We start from the raw sequence: 21,320 nt of genomic DNA, 5'->3' as shown, positions 1-21,320 counted from the left end.
AACAAAAGACTTCCATAACTATAGTTTATATATTGAATACAACTTCTATTTATTTAAGTTAGGCTTCACTTGAGGTTTTTGAACCAATTAATTACTTATGTTGTGTCTTATTTTGTTTAGGTTAAAAATTCACTTTAGTAAAACCCTTTTAACGAAACTGCTATAGGCAACAAAGGAGAAACATCAGGTTTTAGGAATATTCAGCAATTAAAATCACTTCAGATTTAAAATTCGTTTACCAATTAATGCTACTTCTGTTAATTTTCTAAAATTTTAAAGAAAATAATTTAGATTAAAAAGGAGATGAACTCTCCTACAAAAGAAGTCCGTACTCCACATTTTTAAACATGAAATCATGATAGAGTCAATGATTGTAGAGATAAATTTGTGTGATTTGAGGTAAATGTTTTTTATTCTTTTAGTTTGTTTTAGAAGTTTGTATTGATAAATGATTGTATATTCCTGATAGACAATTGCATATTATTGAAAAGTTGCTAGTTGTAATTCTTATTACAATATCTAATGTTAATGTGTAGTCGATATCTTTTTGTAGACAATATGCTTGGTGTATGATCCTTTTTGTCGATTTAGCTACTCTTTCGTGACAAAACTCTTGAAATTGACATTGATATTCCCTTGAAAGTGCAACATAGATGCCCATGTGAGAAATATACCGCGGCAGATACAATCCACATTAGTTATTGCTTGACAGTGTGCTTTATTTAATGTCATCGAAGAACATAATCCCACCAAAAATTATCATATGATAAGAGAACGTAACATACGCTAAGAAAGCCGTTATAAAAAGATATTATGTGAGATACAACAACATAATATATTTGTCTCTCATATACTAAGATATCTATAGTTACAACTAATATATAATTAATTTAACTAAATTTACATTGTTTGCATGTTTAGTGAATATTGAATTCAACTATTATGTCCGTGTAATAATATCCATTTTCATCCTTTAGACAATTTTATTAATTTAATGAAAAACGTATTTTTTTTTTATATAAATTATTTATTGATTCACGCGATGCATACATTTAAGATTAATTGGTTTAATAATATGAGTAGTAGTGTACCACCACGTATGAAAGCAATAATGATAATTGAAACTAAATGGTTGTTAGATTGATATCATTTTAATATTAATAAATGATAAGAGAGAGTCAAAGCATTGTGGAGTTTGGTAAGAGTTGGACTACCACAAAGATTTTACTTCCCAAGTACGTACAACTTACATGACGCTAACTATTTACAATTTTGCATCATTCATGAGATCTTCTTTATGACTCCTATTATACTACCCTCACCTCTCACTTTTACTTGTCCACTATTCTTTTTATAAAATTTTATTTTTACTTATTAATTTTCACATATCAAGATAAGATAAAAAATAAAAATAAAATTATTTTACCCTTAGCATTTATTACTCATTTCAAATTATTTTCCCAATTCCAATACAATTATATACCATTTAATAAGGGTATTGTGGTAAAACACCTATCTTAATCATTATTTCTTAAACAACGTAAAAAGTCAAAACGTGACAAGTAAAAGCGAACAAAGGAAATACTTTTTTGTTTGTTTAAAAGAACATGTTTTTTCTATTTAATAAATTAATTTTAATATTTTAATTTTTTTATAAACGCTTCTTTATATATAGGAATGACATTTCATATGGTCATATTTAAGAACATGAATATTATTGATATGTTGTATGTGTTTTAAATTTAAAATCACAAGATTCATTTCTTTAATATTGTTAAATGCTGTAATCAAGTCAAATTAAAACACATAAAATAAAATGGAGGGAGTAGTATTCCAAGTTTTTAAGTAAAGCATAAGGGGTGTAATTTGAATCCATTGGCCTAAATAGTCCAAAGATTTACTTCTAAGTACAGCTTGCATGACGCAGACTATTTATACTTTTATATCATTAATGAGCTTTTATCGTCTTTATTATTAATGAGCTTTTATCTTCTTTATTTTTTAACTTTTTATTCTATCTAAAAATAAATTTTTATTTAACAAATCTTGAATTTTTTCTTTTATTTTTATTTTAAATAACGGTTTGTCATATATTCATATTCAAGAATAAAAATATTATTGATAAATCTAAATTTTCAATTTTTTTTTTTAAATGTTGGACTTCATACCCAAGTCAAATTAAAACACATAAAATAACACCACCAAAGGATGTGGTGCAGCAAATGACATTGCTCCTTCCTTAGTCAAAAATTCCGGATTCGAGCCTTGAGTATGGAAAATTTTTTGGTAGAGAGCTCTTCCCCCGAATTGGTCCTACGGGGCTGGAATCCGGAAATAGTCGGATACCGGGTGAGAAAAAAAAAACACATAAAATAACACAGAGAAGTAATATACTCTATTCCAAGTTTTAAGTAAGGTATCTTTGAATAAGGTGTGTAATTTGAATCCACAGCTTAAATATTCCACTGTTAACTTAACTTATGCTATTGTCACTTTTTTCTTTAGAATTTGATAATCTATCCCTTTATACCTTTTGTAGCATAATTAATATTTGATATTCCATATGATTTCTTTTAGTTTTGCATTTTCTTTATAAATACAAGAAAGGGAAAATCTCCATGTCAAAATTGACTCATAATTTGCTAAAGGGCTCTAATAATAGTCAAAATACCCATAGATCATTAAACCGACAGAACTAGTATTAACACATGAACAAGAATATTAGTTAGTTGTGCCCTTTTAATAATTAGTACATCCAGTTGTATGGTGCAAATTCAAATATCCGATTTGGTTAAAAATCATATCCTGCAATTGGCGTGCAATTGAGTTCAATTGTATACATATAACTATTTAGTTTCTATTTTCTACTTAATATATATGGAAACAGAAGGATAGAGAAATGATAACGGAAAATACAAACAAAGTGGTTGAGTTGGATTGGAAGTCAACTAAGCCTTTCATCAAATATTTCAGTACTTTTTGTTCCGTCACGCATGATCTAAAAATTAATTCGATCTTCACTCATTTTTTATGGTTCATTTTTCAACCAATTAGTGCCTAATACATAGATTATTAACATGTAACATCCCACCTTATCATTATTAACTTGTAACATCCCACCTTATAATTACGTAATAATAATAATATCAATATGGCACTGGCACTAATATTTTGCAACCGTGTTTCATTCACACCTATAGTTTGAAAAAGTTTGCCACTGCAAAAGCAAAAGTAAAAATGGCTTTCACATAATGTAACGCTCCTAGGTAAAAACACTGTACCGATTAAGAATTTGTCGACTACCCCTTTAATTTTGCCTGAGTTTCCTTCTCCTTTCGTTATAACTCGTGTCCCAAAAATATTTAGCGTGATTTTTCTTAATGGTCAACTTAATTAATCAATTGTTTAAACATTAAATTACTCATTCAGTACTGTTAGTTGAGTCCTTTCAAGAACGTTCATACATACTTGCATGTAATGTACTTGTGGTGAATCGATTTGCCACACCACAAAGTGAAAAAAAGAAAAGGTCAACTTGTTATTCTTTGTCGGGCTATTATACTACTCACTTTCTATTCGTATGCATGTAGCTATCGAGCTATATATTGTAGTAGTTGAAAATTTAATTGGAAAGAAAACAACAGCCAAACAGAAGAAGAAGTAGAAGGAAATCAAGAAAGCCGGGGAAGAAAACAGGGGATTTTGTTGCACAATGGCAGTAGAACCAATTGAGAATTTTGAAATGGAAAGGAGATTTGAAGGTGATGATTGTGATGATGCTAAAAATATGAGCAAAAAGAGCTTGAATGAATCAAAGAAATTGTGGGAAATAGCTGCTCCTGCAATTATCACGGCTGTTACTCAGTTCTCCATTGGCTTTGTCAGTGTTGCATTCGTTGGACATCTTGGCTCTTTGGAGCTAGCTGCCATATCAGTTGTTCAGAATGTCGTTGAAGGTTTTGTCTATGGAATTATGGTACGTAACACAAAGTGTTTGTCAAATTGTGCGACCATAAGCTTAAACTGTCAGAGAGAACATACTTTTCAGTTACTACAAAAAAAAAAATGGAATTAGCTATTAATTTCGTCGCTATATTACTTGTAGCTAACAAATCTTTTTGCTAATCCGTCCCTTAACATGATTAGCGATGGATTTTGCTGTTTAGGCACAAACTTTGTCTGTCGTTGATTCCTATTTTTTTGAGTACTTATGTCTTCGACATGTTCTTGAATATGGATTGAATCTTCCTTCTTCTTTTTTTTTTCCTTGTGTGTGTTATATTAGCTAGGGATGGGAAGTGCCCTTGAGACACTTTGTGGGCAAGCAGTTGGAGCAGGACAATATGATATGCTTGGTGTAAATCTACAAAGATCATGTGTCATTACTCTAGTGACATCTCTGTTTTTGACACCATTTTATGTATTCACATCACCAATACTGAAGCTCCTACACCAGGACAAGGAAATTTCAGAAGTTGCAGGAAAGTACGCCATTTGGGTGATTCCTCAACTTTTTGCTTACGCGTTGAACTTTCCGGTTCAGAAGTTCCTACAAGCTCAAAGCAAATTATGGGTTATGACAATAATGAATATTGTAGTATTGGCATTGCATATTGTGTTGAATTGGGTGCTCGTAACAAAGCTCGGGCATGGCCTTCTTGGTGCTGCCATGGCGGGGAATATCTCGTGGTGGCTCGTGGTTTTAGCTCAGATCATCTATGTTATATCTGGTTTTTTCCCTGAATCCTGGACCGGACTTTCCATGTTAGCTTTCAAATCTCTATGGAGTTTTGTTAAATTGTCACTTGCATCAGCTGTCATGTTATGGTATGTTCTATTGATTTCTCATAATACAATTTCTTTTTTCCCTTACATAATTGTTATGATGATTAGATGATATATGTGACTTGCGAAACATTGGCAGCCTGGAGCTTTGGTATTTTACTGTGGTGATCCTCATGGTTGGCTGGTTAAAAAATCCAGAAATTGCAGTAGATGCTATATCAACCAGGTTGGTAGCTTATTCGAACCCTCTAGTAAACTTTCTAGTTTTTGCCCTTGAACTTCGCTAGTGATTCATTTTTGCCCTTGAACTTACAAATGGTCTAAATTTACCCTTTATGCTGTTGCCGTTAGCCCAAAAGGGGAAAATTGAGCCATTTTGGTAACGGCGAGATAAAAACAAGACAACTTTTTAACGGAGGGTAAATTTGCTCTAAATTGTAATAGTTCAGGGGCAAATTTGGACCTTTTCCCTTTATAGAAGTTGATTTGTTTTTGCTAGGTTCTCACTATTTGTAATTCTTACTCTTTTCTCGTCTTTCCTCTTTGTCAAAGCTTGGAGTTGCAACTTTGGGTACTGATGATCACTCTAGGTTTCAATGCAGCAATCAGGTTTACAAAAATTCCATTTCTTGTGCTATTATTTCACTTCGAGTATTCCTATAACAGTTTGAATTCCATGTTTTAATTTTCTTTCGTGTCATGATGCAGTGTACGTGTTTCCAATGAACTTGGAGCTGGTCGTCCAAAAGCTGCAAAATTCTCAGTAGTGGTTGCTGTAATTACATCAACTATCGTTGGAGTTGTATTTACAGTTGCAGTAATTGCTACTAAGAACTATTACCCGAGATTGTTTTCTGATAAACCTGAAGTCATACATGAGACATCCAAGTTGTCATACTTCTTGGCTGCTACTATCTTCCTTATGAGCATCCAACCTATACTTCATGGTAATCAAAGCCATCATCCCAAAAGTTGTTTAGTGAAAAAAAAGATACTAATAATTGCCTAACATTTGAGTATTTCTCATGCGAGTGCAGGGGTAGCAGTTGGAGCTGGATGGCAATATTCAGTCGCGATTATAAACCTCGTTTGCTACTATATAGTTGGCCTTCCATTGGGTGCCTGCCTTGGCTATATTGCTAATCTAGGTGTTAATGGAATTTGGACCGGGATGCTCGTTGGTACCCTGCTTCAAACGATAGTTTTGGCGTTCAAAATGTGGAAAGCTAATTGGAGAACAGAGGTTAGTACATTTTCAAGTTTACAAATCTGAAATTTGATCCATTAATTAGGCATCTTGGTCCGGGAATGTGAGACAGTGTCAAGTAACTTCTATACATTGATAGCATAAAAAGGGTTTTTTTCATTTTTGGTCAATCAACCGAAATTAAATACAGGCGCTAACCAAAATATACAAAATCTATGCATTTATGTATGTTATGCATATTTTGTGTATACAATATGTATATTATATGCATACTTAATATACAAAACCTATACATTTGCTAGCTATTATTCTTTTGAGCGGTCCAAAAATGTAATTATCTCAAAAATACTACACGTCACTGCCTCTAATTAGGCAAGCAACCTGCTACTCAGGTTAAAGTTATAATGACAGTGTGAAATTTTTTTGTACTATCAGTATATGTAAGTTAAATCCGTTGTTTATGAGTAACATAATAGTGAATGTATACATTATCTGGTGCAGGCAATTCACGCTGAAGAGCGCATCAGAACATATGGCGACCAGCCTACTCAAGATGGGATTGAGCAAATTGATTCGCATAGTACCTCGCCTATGCCAGTAGTAACATGACAGTAAGAGCAAATGGGAATAAACACAGGCCCTTAAAGTAGAGCATACAAGAAATGGATAGGTATAATGTAGTAAAAACCGTTCCTAGTGGAAAATTTTGCATTAGATTTGTTCAGGACTGCAATAATAATTCGGTCACAAATTGACCTGATTGCAAGTCTTATATTTTCTTACTTACTTTATACCTGGTGTTTAACCAACGTGATGAGTGCTGCAATGGCTCGAGACTCTAACCATGAAGATGCAAAGGATTGTTTTGTTGCTTGTTGCGATTTGAGGAGAAAAAAAAAATGTTCACACTGTAGATTTAGACTGTCAAATTGTTTTACTTTCTGAATAAATTTTGCTTCAATCTTTCATATTGGATCAAGCTCTTCATCAATATTCATGTACACTGAGCTAACTTAAAAATATTTCCTTTGAAGGTGCATCATGTGTTAGTTTTCGACAATGAAACTCAAAACAAAAGCTGAACATTTCCTTTTTCATTTCACAGTTCCTTAAATGGATTTATTAAAAGCCACGGATTTTGTTAAATTTAATCACAACGCCGGTCTTAAGAAAAGAATCTTGAAACATTAAAAGCTCATGGATTTGTTTCCATTTAGCATTTATAATTTATTAAATGCCTTATTTTTTTGTAACGAAATTTATAAATTCAAAATGCTGGTATCTAGTCAAGATTACATGCTTAATTAATTTTTTACTTTTAATATATGTTGGAGCTCTATTATAAAGAGTCCCAGTAAAAATATATATATATATATATATATATCATGAAGAGAATTAGCAGCCCTCTCAACAGATTATAAGGTCAGATACCTGTTATTTCATCAACCTTTCTAAGGTCTATATGCAGTTTTTGGCTCTTTGTTGACAATTTAAACAGTCTTTTGCTTGTTTAAATATCCTTTTGATAGTTTTAATTTTTATTTTTTTTTCCTTGAATTAAGATCTAATTTTTTTAAGTTTTCCCTAGTAACATGGGTGGATTCCCCTCTCTGCAGCCCTTCTTTTTTTAAATTATTTTCTCATTGGATTCTTTGTTAATTCAATTTTCTTTCAAGCATGGTATAAATCTAAGTATCTGAATATTTACATCTAATCTTGATATTTTTTTTAACAAGAAAATTTCCTGTTTTATACACAGAAACATATATGCACCTTATTTTGTCACTGAAAACAGATTGTTTGACAGATATGCTATTCGTCATTGCCTAGATACAAGTATACAACTGAATCTGCATTTTTTTTTTTAAAGGAAAATCATTAAACAAAACCTGTTAAATGGCGCTTTTTAAGAAAGTCAATCAAGAAAACTGAATCATGCTATTGAAGATTTATTAATTTTCCTTTGGTAGTTTTTTTTTTCCTTTTTTGGAAAATAAAAGGTTAATAAGAGAATAAGATGAAGTAAACATAGGCGTCCACTAGACCAAACTATTATCTCAGGTAATATTTCTTTGGAAGGACTAGATCTGCTCAGTTAGAAGCTTGTAAAATGCAAATATTTGACAGCTCAATTTTCAGTACCGTGTACTTAATTTGGTTGTTGTGGAGACATATCTCAATCCATATGTGACAAAATACTTGTATATTTTACTACAATTGACTAATAGCTAGAAACGTATACACCACTCTGCATATAACAATAATTTTGTATAATCCCTATGAGTTTAATGGTGTTTTCAATGAACTAGAGAGAAGATATTATCCCACTCTTATTCTTTTTTTTTTTTTTTTTTTTAAATCGATAAATGGAGGGATCGACTAAGAGCAGAGGTGAATTTCAGAATCTAGAGTTAGTGAATTCAGAATGGATGTGTTTTTATTATATGTATCTACATTTTTAATTATTTTTTTGGACATATCTATAGTTTGAGCCAACAGACCACTTATTTATTGTGTATGCTACAACAGAAGTGACATTGAAGTGTTGCAAGAGCATCCAAAAATGGAAGGAAAGCCTTTAAGAATATGGAAGAAAGCAATGTACTTTCCGAATAGGAAATTGATAGCAAATAAATGGTGGGAAGAATTCAAGAAAGTGTGGCATATAGCTGGACCAGCTATTATAACTTCAGTTTCTGTGTTCTCTTTGGACTTTATCACTGCTGCTTTTGTTGGTCAACTTGGAGATGTTGAGCTTGCTGCAGTATCAGAAGTTCAAAATGTTCTACTAGGCTTCATATTCGGAATATTGGTATGCTATCATAATTCCCTTAATAATGTTCTCGTGGCACTTATATACAGAGGCAAATCTAAGATTTAAAGTCAATTGGTTCAGAATGGACACTTTTTTACTTTTCGAGAGCCAAACAAGAAAATCTTTTATCGCAATTTATTAGTATACCCTTTAGATATTTTGAATTGTTAGCCATTGTGACTTATAATAATTTTTATGTAGTTTCTAAATATGTGAATTATTTTTCAAAAAACATAAAGATTGGAGGTCCGAATTCAAGCTAAAAAAAAAAAAAAAGTTTGACTCTCGAAATCCGAATTGTGTCACAAAAACTAGGACTGGGGCAGTATATGATAGTTCGAGGTGAAAACAATGAATTCAGTTGAACCCACAGAACTTACCTTAGATATGCCTCTACTTATATATGATGGATTAAAATTGACTCGTTTTTTGTTAAATTCTTGAATATTAGTTAGGATTAGGAAGTGCACTCGAGACGCTTTGTGGTCAAGCAGTTGGTGCTGGAGAATTCAACATGCTTGGAATTTACTTGCAAAGATCATGGATTATTAGTATGGTGACAACATTGCTCTTGACACCGGCTTATGTATTCGCGTCTCGAATACTAAGGCTCCTACATCAAGATCCAAAAATATCTGATCTAGCTGGTAAATATGCAATTTGGATAATTCCTGAAATAATTGCAAGTGCACTGAATTACCCCACAGAGAAGTTTCTTCAAGCTCAGAGCAAAGTTTGGTTCATGGCTTTTAGTTCAATCTTGACATTGGCAATTCATGTGCTGTTGAATTGGATTTTTGTGACAAAGTTGGGTATGGGACTGGTTGGTGCTGCAATAGCTGGGAATATATCTTTCTGGATATTAACTGTGGTTAAGATTATATACATTGTGGGTGGTTGGTTTCCTGAGGCATGGACTGGTTTTTCATATTTGGCTTTTAAGTCATTAACCAAATTCTTGAAGCTCTCAATTTCCTCAGCAGTAATGTTATGGTAAGTGGTCAATGACTACTAATTCAGCTTCAATACCTCTTCGAGGTGCATTTGGTACGACAGAAGTCATTCACTAGGAAAATGCTTGCTATGAGTAAGTCATTTTCTAGTGTTTGGTTACAACGAAAACAATTTCCATCTAAAGGGGAAAGATGACTTCCTCATAGGGGGAAGTCATTTTCGTTAACGCTATTTTTAGTATATATTTTTTTTGGAAAGTATTTTCCTTTCACCAACCAAACACCAGAAAATATTTTCCAAGAAAGCATTTTCTATGTAAAGTGACTTCCGTCGTACCACATATACTGTGAATCAATCATTTTTCTGATGAATGGATCTAATGATGGCAGTTTAGAGGTATGGTACTATACAGCAGTGATCTTAATTGTAGGAGGCTTGAAGGATGCTGCAATTGCTATTGACTCAATATCAATCTGGTAAAATACATTCCATAAATTCATTGAGAAAAGGACCAAAATCATCTATAATGTTTGGGTTTGGATCAAAATCATACATATTCTTTCACATGGTGCACTAATAGTACATTATGTTTGCATAAGTGGTGCACTTTTAGTCACAATCCCAAATAAATTTAACGGAAAAGAACAAAAATGCCCCTGAACTTTTAGAAAAGGTATAAAAATACCCTTTATTAATCTATTTTGCTAAAACTACCCCTCAATTCACCTTTTTGGCTCATTTATTCCCCTTGACTAACGGACAACACTAATTTTTTTTTTTTAAAAAAAAAAATTAAATTGCACATGACATTTTATTACTGAAAAATTGATTTATTCTTTTAAAAAGAAATCTGAAACCTTGGAATTTTTTTAAATTTGGAAAACTTTTTTTTAACGAGTAAAACCTTGACTAACGGACAACACTAATTTTTTTTCTTTTCAAAATGTGAAAAATTGGATTTTTATAAAAATCTGAAAAAATTAAATTTTTTATGGAAAAACTGTGTTTAAAAAAAAAAAAAAAACAGAAAACTATCTTTTTTTAAATCTAGAAGAAAATTATGGAGTATTAGTTTTACACATTTTACTTAAAAAAACAATCAGTTTTTCAGATTTAAAAATTGAATTTTCTAAAAAAAAAATGGGGTTTCCACCCGTTAATTTTTTTTTTCCAAACTTAAAAAAATTCCACATGTTTCAATGAAAATCCAATTCTGTTATATATATATATATATATATATATATATATATATATATATATATATATATATATATATAAAAGGCTTACTACATTTGTTTTTTTAAAGAAATGGATGTTGAAAAATTATTTTTCCTTATTCTACAAATAACGATTTTTCAGATTTCTTTTTAAAAGAATAAATCAATTTTTCAGTAATAAAATGTCATGTGCAATTTAATTTTTTTTTAAAAAATAAAAATTAGTGTTGTCCGTTAATCAAGGGGAATAAATGAGCCAAAAAGTTGAATTGAGGGGTAGTTTTAGCAAAATAGATGAATAAAGAGTATTTTTATACCTTTTCTAAAAGTTCAGGGGCATTTTTGTTCTTTTCCGTTAAATTTATTTGGGATTGTGACTAAAAGTGCACCACTTATGCAAACATAATGTACTATTAGTGCACCATGTGAAAGAATATGTATGATTTTAATCCAAACCCAAACATTATGGATGATTTTGGTCCTTTTCTCTAAATTCATTCATAAGTATCTTTATTCAATCTCCAACCCCCCTTGTTTTTAGCATTCTGACTCCTTAGTACTTTTTTGGATATTGCAGCATGAATTTGCAAGTATGGACACTAATGGTTGCTCTTGGTTTCAGTATATCAGCCAGGTTAGCAGTTTCAAACATCTCTTTTTGGTTACTTTTAGTAATTGATATTAAAGTGGAATTAGATTGGCTCAAATATTATGTTCCAAATTTCAGTGTGAGAGTTTCAAATGAACTGGGGGCTGGAAATCCAAAAGCTGCAAAATTCACTGTCGGAGTGAATGTCTTGATATCAGCAATAGTTGGAGTCTTTTTTGCAGTTATCATATTGGCCACGAAGAACCAGTTTCCAAGAATGTTCTCGAAAGAGCAACATGTAATAAGTGAGACATCCAAGTTGGGCTATATTCTTGCATTAACCATCTTCATTAGCAGCATCCAACCTGTTCTCCATGGTATGTAACTTTTTGTACCTCACATTAAAATAACTTAAATTTACCAACTATAACAGTAATTCCAATAATTGTTTTACCCACTATAACGGTAAAGTCGGATACTAATGAATGTAACATTTGTAGGTGTAGCAATTGGCGCAGGATGGCAATTTCTAGTGGCCATGGTAAACTTTGGATGTTATTATGGTTTGGGTCTGCCAATAGGAGCAATTCTTGGCTACAAAACTAATCTTGGCGTTCAGGGTGTCTGGTCTGCAATGCTTGGTGGCAGCTTACTTCAAACAATCATCCTATTTGTTATTATTGGTCGAACGAATTGGCACAAAAAGGTAATTAAGATTGAGCTTACTTAAATGTAAGTACTGGTAATTGCCGTAATAGTTAAGTGGAACTAGTTACCTGGAAAATAAGACAGACAACTTATCACATAAGGTTAAATTACGCTGATGATAGTGTAAAAGAACTTGTTTCCTCCCACTCCTTGAAGTCAAAGCTTACTACTTTTATTCAAGAAACTGAGAAGCAAATAAAGTTGAGCTTATATAAGCCTAAAACCACAATTATTATTGTGTTTAGATCTAGATAGGATTAATAAAACTAAGAAATCACATGATTGCAGGCACTTCAAGCAGAGGAGAGAGTGAGGACATTTGGTGGCCCAGTGGAGAGTCAGCTAGGCTCGTGATGTCGCGGCATTTTTTATCATATGATATACTAACATTCATACTCAATTTTGGGAGAAGTTAGCAGACTTTTCAAGTAAACTATTAAGTAAAATTTGACTCTTTACCCACAAAAGTTGGGGGTCTTTTTGAAAACTCTCTTTTCTCCATTTTTTTTTTGGATATACATATACCATAATTTTTCGGATTAGACTTTCTCACTTGAATTACAGCATCTAAATATATGTGTTTCGACTGAAGCACTTGGTCCAAACAGGTGACTCTTAATTCATTTTCTTATATGATGACAATGGAAATAGCTCCCCTTAAAGTATTCAAGAATTAGGCATAAATTACTCACACGACTCTGCTCCACTTGTATTCAAACTGGAAAGAATTTTCAAACTTCAATCAGATTTGTATATAAAAACAGGCAGTCATCAAAATTATAAAAATATTAACCTGTTTGCTTTTTAGAAAAATTAGCTTTTAAACTAATTTATCGAATATTTACTCTTATCGGCAACTAACCTTCTCCTTCCAAGAACTGCATATTACTGTATCGAAATGACAGCACATGACTTCCCGGCAAATTGACATTGATTCTGGCAAGGCTGACATTACTAGAGAAGCTAGGAAGTGGCATATATCAATATTAAAAAGCTAGAGTTATACAAGAATGCGTATATTTAGCATAGTTGGAGCTAGCACCTGTGGCATATCCTACAAAGTCTTTTTTTTTTTGTGTGTGTGTGTGGAACCAAATTGCCGCATTCCTATTATCTTGGAGTTCCAATCTTGCTTAGGCCAATTGTAAGGCTTCTTCGCGCTTGATATCAAACACCTTGATAAGGACATCTTCAACAACCTGCAAAAGTCCATTTTCTCATTGTGATGATGTGGTCACGCTAGAGTCAATCATGCCAAGCATAAACATCAATGTGTTTAACAACTTCCTAGTTGGAAGCATATCACTTGGATTGGCAACATAAGAAGTAGAAGGAAAAGGATGAATATAAAGGCAAAATAACAAATCTTTTATCCGCCATCTTTTTTCTTTTTGGGAATAGTGAAGTAAGACCAAGCTCATGAACTTATTTGTAAAGAAATGGATCTCGGGTCTAACTCAACCCCAAAAGCTAGCTCATGAGTAAAGGATTGCCCGAGTTCATATAAGAAGACCACCCATCTCATTAACCACCGATGTGGACTTCTTTCATTTTTCAACATTATTATCCTAGGTCGAAACAAGTTGATAGCCTTGTTACGTCCACATTTTCCTCTGTGCAGCAACAAATGGAAAGAGGGGGATGGGCTCTTCGTATTTATTCTTTAGTATTTTCTGAAATTGATTCAAATGATAAAATTATTGAGTAAGTTGCTAATTGTGAGCTAATTAACTAGCCTTTGATCGGTAACTGATATGGAAGAATATAAGGTTTGTTAAGCACGGGTAAAAACAGAGTCGTACATTATCAACTCTGCTGATTAGCTTGAATAAGGAAGTAATTTGAGAAGGAAGCGAAATCATACTAGCAGCTTCAGTAGAATTACCTTATCGGGGGTGGATGCACCAGATGTCACCCCAACTGTAATAGGACCCTCTGGTAAGAAGTTCTCTTTCTCAACCAACTCACCGTGCTGTTAAGATAAGGACGGTATCAGAACCAAAATACTCTATTCAAATTTAGTTGCAATCGCAGGGTGTGTATCAGCTCACCAGTAACTTGTAACTTATTTTGTTTCCAGGACCTATTCTCTGCTCACTGTCAATCCAGTATGAGGGAATTCCACGTTCCTCTGCAATCTCCTGTAGATGTGAAGTGTTACTTGAGTTCCAACCACCAACCACTAACATAAGATCCAGCTTTTGATCAACCAGCTTATACATTGCATCTTGCCGCTCCTGTTATAAGTAGGGATGAGTTAAAGGTCAAGAAATAGTGATATAAAGCAACACAAGAAAGGTAAATACAGAAGGTCCTGCAATGGTTTGGTAAGAACGGATATATCCAATGTTTAGACCTTCTTGTCACAAATTCTGTTTTTTTCTTAATCCAAAGAAAAATAACAACGGATGACTTTTATGAAAGAAATAGATAACAATAAATGACTCTAGAAGACCATGCCAAATCCACCCTTCTAGTGCCAGCAGCAAGAGAAACTTTAAGATGTATTATTAGTGTCTAGTTAATCATGTCTTGCACGAACATGTCATGGTGTGTGCACCTTGTACATCCACATAGACAAAGGAATCTGAAAATATCAGAAGTACAAAGGAGAGGAAAACATAGATGATGGGGGAAAGAAAAGGAAACCAAAGCAGGCTTTTTTTCTCCACAGCCGTAATTTCCATTAATTAATCCCATCTAAATGGGAAGAGTACAAATTTTCCGACTTATAACCACTGTTAGGAGAAGGCTTATCCACCCAAACATTGTGGTTATTGTTAGCATGACGTAAGAAGACCAATTGGTAACCATTTTCTAACATCTTAGAAACTGAAAAGACCACGACTTGTCCGAAACAGGGATCATCTCGGACACTTGCCTCCACTTCCCCAAGCGCACCCAGTCAAAGAAATATGACTGTCGATATTAAATGAAAGACGAAGACTTAGTAGTAGGGCTAGGAAATAAACAAATTACACTAAAGAATAGACTGAATTTACCTTCTTCAATATTTTCCATCACTTCTAATAATTAGTTAGGTAATTTACAGATCTGAAAATGATATGTGAACAGATGTGCACTGCGGAAGAAATTGAGGTTGGCACTACGGTAGGAAAATAAACACCAAAAATGGATGTGCATCACACAGAAGATAGAAGTAGAAATCAATTTGTAACAGACTATAACTAGAATTTTTTTGAGTATGAGACTACAACTACATTTTCAAGTCAGACTGTAACTAGATTGTCTAAAAGCAAAGAGGAAGCAAGGAACAGATCATGCATTAAACAAGCATATAACATGTCATCTGTGTGTTTAGTGAAATTTAGGGACAACAAGGATGTAAGAGAACTTACTTGAGTTGCATCGCATATAGTGTTGAAACTTACGAAGTGGTTGTTAACATTTTCCACCCCATATCTTTGCATCATGGTCTTCTCAACCAACTTCCCTGTATATCAAAAGAAGCTAAATCACTACATCATTACAGTCCGGAGGCATTCAATATTAGGGAGTGATACTCTGAACAGAATCTAACCAATATCTTCTGTTTCTCCCTTCAACATCGTAGTTTGGTTTGCGATACCAACTTTTACAAGATCAACATCCGGATCAAACCCTTTAGAAACTGCATATTTAAATTTCTATACAGAATATTCCCAGAAAATATCAGTATTAATGCAAAGTACTGCAACTGTAGCCTGCAGGTCAAATAGACAACTAAGACAGCACCTGCATAAATGCTTCTTTGGTTGAGCTAGAACCATCAAGTTTACCTCCAAGAATATAATCACAGACATAAGTTGCCTGCATCAAGGAAAATTGCCATAGAATAAGCAAGATGAGATTTCAGCTCATTATATCCGGAAAAGAACACTCATAGTGTGAGGTGTAAATACCTCTGCCATGTTCTTCACAATGATGTATTTCCCAGCAAAGGATGCAGTCGCTACAGTCTCCTCATGAGAATATTTACCATGGATAATGGAGGTATAGTCTCCCTTCTTGTGCTTCTCAACAGTATTCCAAACCTGTACTAAGAAGTATGAGGAACTCTGATATAGTTAAAATGATACAGAGGCCCATGGTTCATTTTAGCAACCATATCACAAACCTTAGTCACCCATGGGCAGGTGGTATCAACGATTTGAACGTTTTTATCACTCAAAACTAACATTTCATCAACAGCAGCCCCAAAAGCAGGCAAAACCACAACATCACCCTTGTCAACAACATCAAATTTTTTCTTCCCTTCCTCGAGAGGAATGTTCTGAACTTCCATATCCTCTAGTTTCTGATCCAGACAAAGTGATTTATCAGAACTTATATGAGATGAGACGAGAACACAAATAGGCAACGGGCATCAATTAGAAAATAGCCGGACTAGAGAACTCCAAAAAGAGCACAAAATGCAGAGGATGGTATCGGTAGTTATCAGAAATATACTTCAAATAAAGAATGTTCACCAGCTATACATCCCATTTGAAAATTCTGCAGCAACAGATTAATTATACTATTTTAGATCTTCAGCATCAAGAATAACTTATTCCTTTCTTCTCACACATCCCTTCTCAATTTTCCATGTCATTCACGGTTTTTTTACGCCGAAGAAGGGAAACAGACAAACAAACCTTTCAAAGAGGAATGGGGCACCAAAGAAAATCTATACATGATCTGAGGTAATAATTACATGTGAAGAAGGACATTTTTAAAATCATCTATAGGATCCCAGCATCTGAAAAAGTAGTAGAAGTCAGTACGCTTCTACATGTAATTAGTCTCACATGGGTACAAACAATTATTATCCTTGGTTGCAACTCATTTGTGGTAAGCAACTATTAAATATACGAAACAACTAGCAGTCTAAAAGTCAAGGCATATTGAGGTACTTCCTAAAACTGCCTAGATACAAGCAGAGTAGGGAAGAAAGAGCAAACGAAGATGCAATTTCACAATCTTCCTCCTACAATAAACAAAAAGTGAAAATCTTGAACAAAGACATGCACATCTGAGGATTATAAGCAGAAACCTTATTCACAGTGGGGTTGTGAATAATTTCATTGGTTATCCATATCCTCTCTGTTGGAAACTGTTTCCTCGCCTCATAAGCAATCTGAACTGCACGCTCAACCCCCCAACAGAAACCATAGGACTCTGCAAGCTTTACTGTAACATTTCCCCATGTGTACTCATATCCATTCTCCTTCAATTTCTTTATGATATCACCTGAAATTCATCAGAACAAATGAAGAAAATATTACTCTCTTTGTTTTAATTTGTTTGTCTTGATTCGGAGTACGAGAGTCAAACTAACTAATATTCAGTGTGAATTTGGACATAAAATCTTCAATTTTAAAACAAATAAAATTTACATATTTAGAAACTATATAAAAAGTAATACAATATAAGTCACATAGTTAACAATTTAAAATATTTAGAAAGTATATGAAATTTTTTTGGTCAAAGTTGTTGCTTCGAGCCGTGGAAAGAAATACCCTGCGTACAATAGACCCTTGTGGCCCTGTCCTTTCCCGTACCCCTGGCATAGGAGGCTTATTGCACCGGGCTGCCCTTTTCATGGTCAAAGAAAATATCATTTCATTGTCCAAAATTGTAACTAAGACAGACAAATAAAACGAAGTATTTATCATCCAATTCCAATATTAAAAACTTAACCGTTTTCGAAGAAAAAAAAAAAATCGGAAGAATTTATCCAAACAAGTTTTTCTGAAATTTTCTATTTTTTTTTTAGTTCTCATCACCAAACCTTCTATACCTTTGACTTGAAAATAATAGATGATGGGTAAAAGATCCTAAAGTAAGAATTTCAAGCAACTTAGCTCGAAAACTGAAGGAATTAAGCTATGAATATGGAGGAAAGGACTTACTAGTATACTCGCGATTCATGAGCTGAAGAGTTTCTTCTTTGTGTCCAAAACCTTTACGATTATAATTAGCACTTCTCGTCAAGTTCTTCCTGAAAACCTTAGCATCGAACTCTGATGACTCAGCGGTAGTAGCTGCTTCGCCGGCGGAGCATCTGATGACGGAGAAAGGTTTAGGAAACCGGAAAGTTCTAGTCTCCGGCAAGGAAAGGTCTGTCCGAGTTGAGATACCAGAGAATTGCAGTGGAATAGCCATGAGAGAAGAAGAGTGCGCACGTTAGCCAGCTGGGTTTGGTGAAGTCTCCGCATGGTGACCCCAATTTATCCCTGCCAAGTTCCTCATCCACTACATTTCATGTCCACATGCTTTTCTCGTTTATTTTTTGTTTTTTAGTTACCGCTAACGCCTGATTTGTTTGCACTTAATAGAGGTCGGAATCTTAATGGTTTATATTTTAAGTCATTAAATGCGTTTATCTACATTAAGATCTAATAATTTATTTGATCTAAATGAATCTTAATCATTAAGATCTTGAATAAAGTCTGAATATCATTAAAAGGTATTTTGTATAGATAATTTTAACCCCAACTCCAGCACTCCCACCACCCACCCAACCCTTCACTTCCCCACCCCCACCCCCAACCCACTCACCACTACCCACCCCCACCTACCCACCACCACCTAACCCCTAACCACCCACCTACCTTACCCTCAACTATCCCCTTACCACCACTCACCCCACCCTAACCCCAGACCAGCCACATCACCACCACCACTCACCCCATCCTAACCCTAAATCTGCCACACCACCACTACTCCTCACCACACCTCCCCCCTCTCAAAACAACCCACCACCACCACCTACCCCCACAACCCTCCCACCCTCACCCAACCCCACCAACCACCCCACCACACCCACCCACCACGACTACAAAGCATCTCCGCCATTACTGGCGAACACAAATGTTTCATTTTTTGTCAAATAATATTTTTATTTTATTAAACTTGTATTTATTTTCTTACTTTTTTAATTTAACTTGTATATTTATTATGTTTAACAAATTATGTTATGCACATTAAGATCTTGAAAAACAAATAGTCTTAATCATTTAGTGTTCAGATATAGAGATAACATTTTAATCATTCAGATGTGCATTCAGATTCAGACGTCTAAATCTTAATGAAAACAAATGAGGCCTAAGTACTCTAATTTTTCTTCTTCTAATTTTTAATACATCCAAACAATTAAATATTTTTTGTAAAAGCTATAACCAAACACAATTTCAGCTTCAAAATTTTCAAAAAATAACTAAATGAAAACTACTTGATTTTCATGGTCAAACACCTATTTAGTTTAATTAGGCATAGAGTAAAAAGACAATGGAAAACTTTTAAATTTTGTAATCTTAAATTAAAGAGTATGTCATTTAAATTTATAATCTTAAACTTATCATGTAAACTAAAAAGATTTACTAAATAAAAAAAGAAACACTTTTTTTTAGAACAGAGGGTGCACGTTAGCACGAATTGTGTTTTGATGGAGCAAAGTGAGTGAAGTTTACGGAGCCTAATTCATCCCTGCCAAGCTAGTACGTTTCATGTCCACATGCTTTTCTCGTTTATTTTAAGTTTTGTTTTTTAGTTGACCGGTTTTTAATTATTATGGAGGGAGTTTTTGGGAGTTTGGCCTTATGGTTGAAAAGGATCCGTAACTAAACTGGCACTTTGATGCTGTCGAGCCTAATATGAAAATCGGATTAATTGTATACTAATTAATAATTATTGACAATCGTGATTGTTCTATAATTACTTGAAAAGTTTATAAGTCAAATAAAATATTTTACTTTCTCAAACAGTATTGTGTGTCATTCTATTTTTTTAGATTCTCACCGTGTCATTTTGCCGTATTTAACGTTGTATTTGTTTTTTTAATCTTATTTCATATTAAAAATAAAGTAAAAAATCTATTACATGTGTTTTTCCATTGATTACTTTATTTTTCTTTTTCCGCGGATCTTTTAGGATTATATATTATTAGTAATTATTCACGGCATTTACTAGCATGTATGCTAAAAATGTATATGATTGTAATAACAACTATAAATAAGTAATTTACAGCTCCTTCGTTACCCCCAAAATAAATGGAGTGGTAGATATCTGTACGTATGATGACAAAAAAGCTTGGGAATTATCAATGGATATTTTACTGCGGTATTTTAAGGAGAAGGAACCATAAATTTAGCAGGATCCAGTTCAGAGTTATTAATAACTTATATTGGGAATTAGAAAAAAATATTGTGCAAAGAAATAAGAGAAATATAGCTTTATTATCTTCTTATAATGATCTGGAGCTGTCTTTTTTTTTTTTTTTGAGGTTACAAAAGAATTGAGAATATAGACGTGGAATTTACTGAAATTCAGGGACTATTTAAGAAAAAAATTGATGGTTGTGGAATTCTTGTCGTGGGACCCCAAGAGAGGACAAGTTCACGTTGGTGACATCCAAACTTGTGTGAGAGATCTAAGCCGTTTGTGTTTCAATCAGAAGGTGCCACGTGTTTAAGTACTTTTTGTCTTCGTACGTTAGCGATATTTTTTTCCCGTGACGCTAGAAGTACATAAAAGCAAAAAAAATGTGCATGAATTGTCAAAGTAGCTCAAAATGTTAGCCTGCTCCTAAATACTTGGGTTTTTATTTGGCTCAAAATTAGATGAATTTTTTGTTGAATCTTCTAGTCACTATATGCGTGAGGTCTATGTAAGAGACTGAAGTGCACGAAAACGCATCCAAATATATGACTATGAAAGGAAAAAAAATAAATAGAGCACAACTAATTAAATTGTAATGTAACAGAATTATACAATTATTCATTTAAACTGGTCTTAACTGATTTACTTGTAGTTGTTAAATTCTGATCTGTGTCATAAGAAACCAATCACCTAGTAGTATGAAATTATTTTCTTAATATAATTAGAATATGTTTCTTGTATGAATTGACATACTTGTGACACTTATTAAAGCAGTGAATCTCTTCTTAGTTCTTACAATATTTGCTGTGATAAGAAAAATTAAATTTTGATCTAATTCAACTCAAAAGTTAACTCAAGCATTGAGAATTGCTAGCTCAACCACTGAGTATGTTAATTACTACGGAA

At 33.4% G+C, this 21,320-nt stretch overlaps 3 protein-coding genes across 4 annotated transcripts; 2 read left to right on the top strand and 1 right to left on the bottom strand.

Moving 5' to 3' along the window:
- Positions 1-3,377: 3,377 nt before the first annotated feature.
- Positions 3,378-6,960, top strand: LOC132599141 (protein DETOXIFICATION 33-like). Its single transcript, XM_060312371.1, has 7 exons — positions 3,378-3,976; positions 4,286-4,827; positions 4,925-5,011; positions 5,338-5,394; positions 5,494-5,732; positions 5,823-6,028; positions 6,494-6,960. The coding sequence occupies exons 1-7, from the start codon at positions 3,713-3,715 to the stop codon at positions 6,599-6,601; spliced, it is 1,503 nt and encodes a 500-aa protein (XP_060168354.1). The 5' UTR covers positions 3,378-3,712; the 3' UTR covers positions 6,602-6,960.
- Positions 6,961-7,396: 436 nt separating this feature from the next.
- LOC132599138 (protein DETOXIFICATION 33-like) lies at positions 7,397-12,990 on the top strand. 2 transcript variants are annotated; one of them, XM_060312369.1, is made up of 7 exons: positions 7,397-8,804; positions 9,259-9,800; positions 10,151-10,237; positions 11,556-11,612; positions 11,706-11,944; positions 12,068-12,273; positions 12,564-12,990. In XM_060312369.1, the coding sequence occupies exons 1-7, from the start codon at positions 8,556-8,558 to the stop codon at positions 12,627-12,629; spliced, it is 1,446 nt and encodes a 481-aa protein (XP_060168352.1). In that variant the 5' UTR covers positions 7,397-8,555; the 3' UTR covers positions 12,630-12,990. The 2 variants fall into 2 exon arrangements, with proteins under 2 accessions (XP_060168352.1, XP_060168351.1); XM_060312368.1 differs by having other exon boundaries at positions 11,556-11,944.
- Positions 12,991-13,226: 236 nt separating this feature from the next.
- LOC132599139 (4-hydroxy-3-methylbut-2-enyl diphosphate reductase, chloroplastic) lies at positions 13,227-18,481 on the bottom strand. The gene is made up of 10 exons (XM_060312370.1): positions 18,167-18,481; positions 17,308-17,504; positions 16,393-16,572; positions 16,178-16,309; positions 16,011-16,085; positions 15,817-15,922; positions 15,635-15,729; positions 14,327-14,512; positions 14,161-14,247; positions 13,227-13,474 (listed from the first exon to the last, which is right to left on the bottom strand). Exons 1-10 carry the CDS (start codon positions 18,417-18,419, stop codon positions 13,409-13,411), a joined length of 1,377 nt encoding a protein of 458 aa, XP_060168353.1. The 5' UTR covers positions 18,420-18,481; the 3' UTR covers positions 13,227-13,408.
- Positions 18,482-21,320: the final 2,839 nt, after the last annotated feature.

Source organism: Lycium barbarum, chromosome 6, assembly GCF_019175385.1.
Source record: "Lycium barbarum isolate Lr01 chromosome 6, ASM1917538v2, whole genome shotgun sequence".
NCBI classification, from domain to species: Eukaryota; Viridiplantae; Streptophyta; class Magnoliopsida; order Solanales; family Solanaceae; genus Lycium; species Lycium barbarum.
Note: the sequence above shows the minus strand (reverse complement) of the source record. Positions and strands in the feature narration are given on the sequence as shown.

What these genes read in the sequence shown, in the direction of transcription:
- LOC132599141 (XM_060312371.1), top strand. Translation starts at nt 3,713, where the DNA reads ATGGCAGTAGAACCAATTGAGAATTTTGAAATGGAAAGGAGATTTGAA. An exon ending in GGTTTCAATGCAGCAATCAG is followed by an intron (nt 5,395 to 5,493) that starts GTTTACAAAAAT and finishes GTCATGATGCAG; the next exon opens with TGTACGTGTTTCCAATGAAC. An exon ending in CATCCAACCTATACTTCATG is followed by an intron (nt 5,733 to 5,822) that starts GTAATCAAAGCC and finishes ATGCGAGTGCAG; the next exon opens with GGGTAGCAGTTGGAGCTGGA.
- LOC132599138 (XM_060312368.1), top strand. Translation starts at nt 8,556, where the DNA reads ATGGAAGGAAAGCCTTTAAGAATATGGAAGAAAGCAATGTACTTTCCG. An exon ending in GCTTCATATTCGGAATATTG is followed by an intron (nt 8,805 to 9,258) that starts GTATGCTATCAT and finishes CTTGAATATTAG; the next exon opens with TTAGGATTAGGAAGTGCACT. An exon ending in ATTGACTCAATATCAATCTG is followed by an intron (nt 10,238 to 11,555) that starts GTAAAATACATT and finishes TGGATATTGCAG; the next exon opens with CATGAATTTGCAAGTATGGA.
- LOC132599139 (XM_060312370.1), bottom strand. Translation starts at nt 18,419, where the DNA reads ATGGCTATTCCACTGCAATTCTCTGGTATCTCAACTCGGACAGACCTT. An exon ending in CCAAAGAAGCATTTATGCAG is followed by an intron (nt 15,923 to 16,010) that starts GTGCTGTCTTAG and finishes TATTCTGTATAG; the next exon opens with AAATTTAAATATGCAGTTTC. An exon ending in CTATATGCGATGCAACTCAA is followed by an intron (nt 14,513 to 15,634) that starts GTAAGTTCTCTT and finishes TACTTATAACAG; the next exon opens with GAGCGGCAAGATGCAATGTA.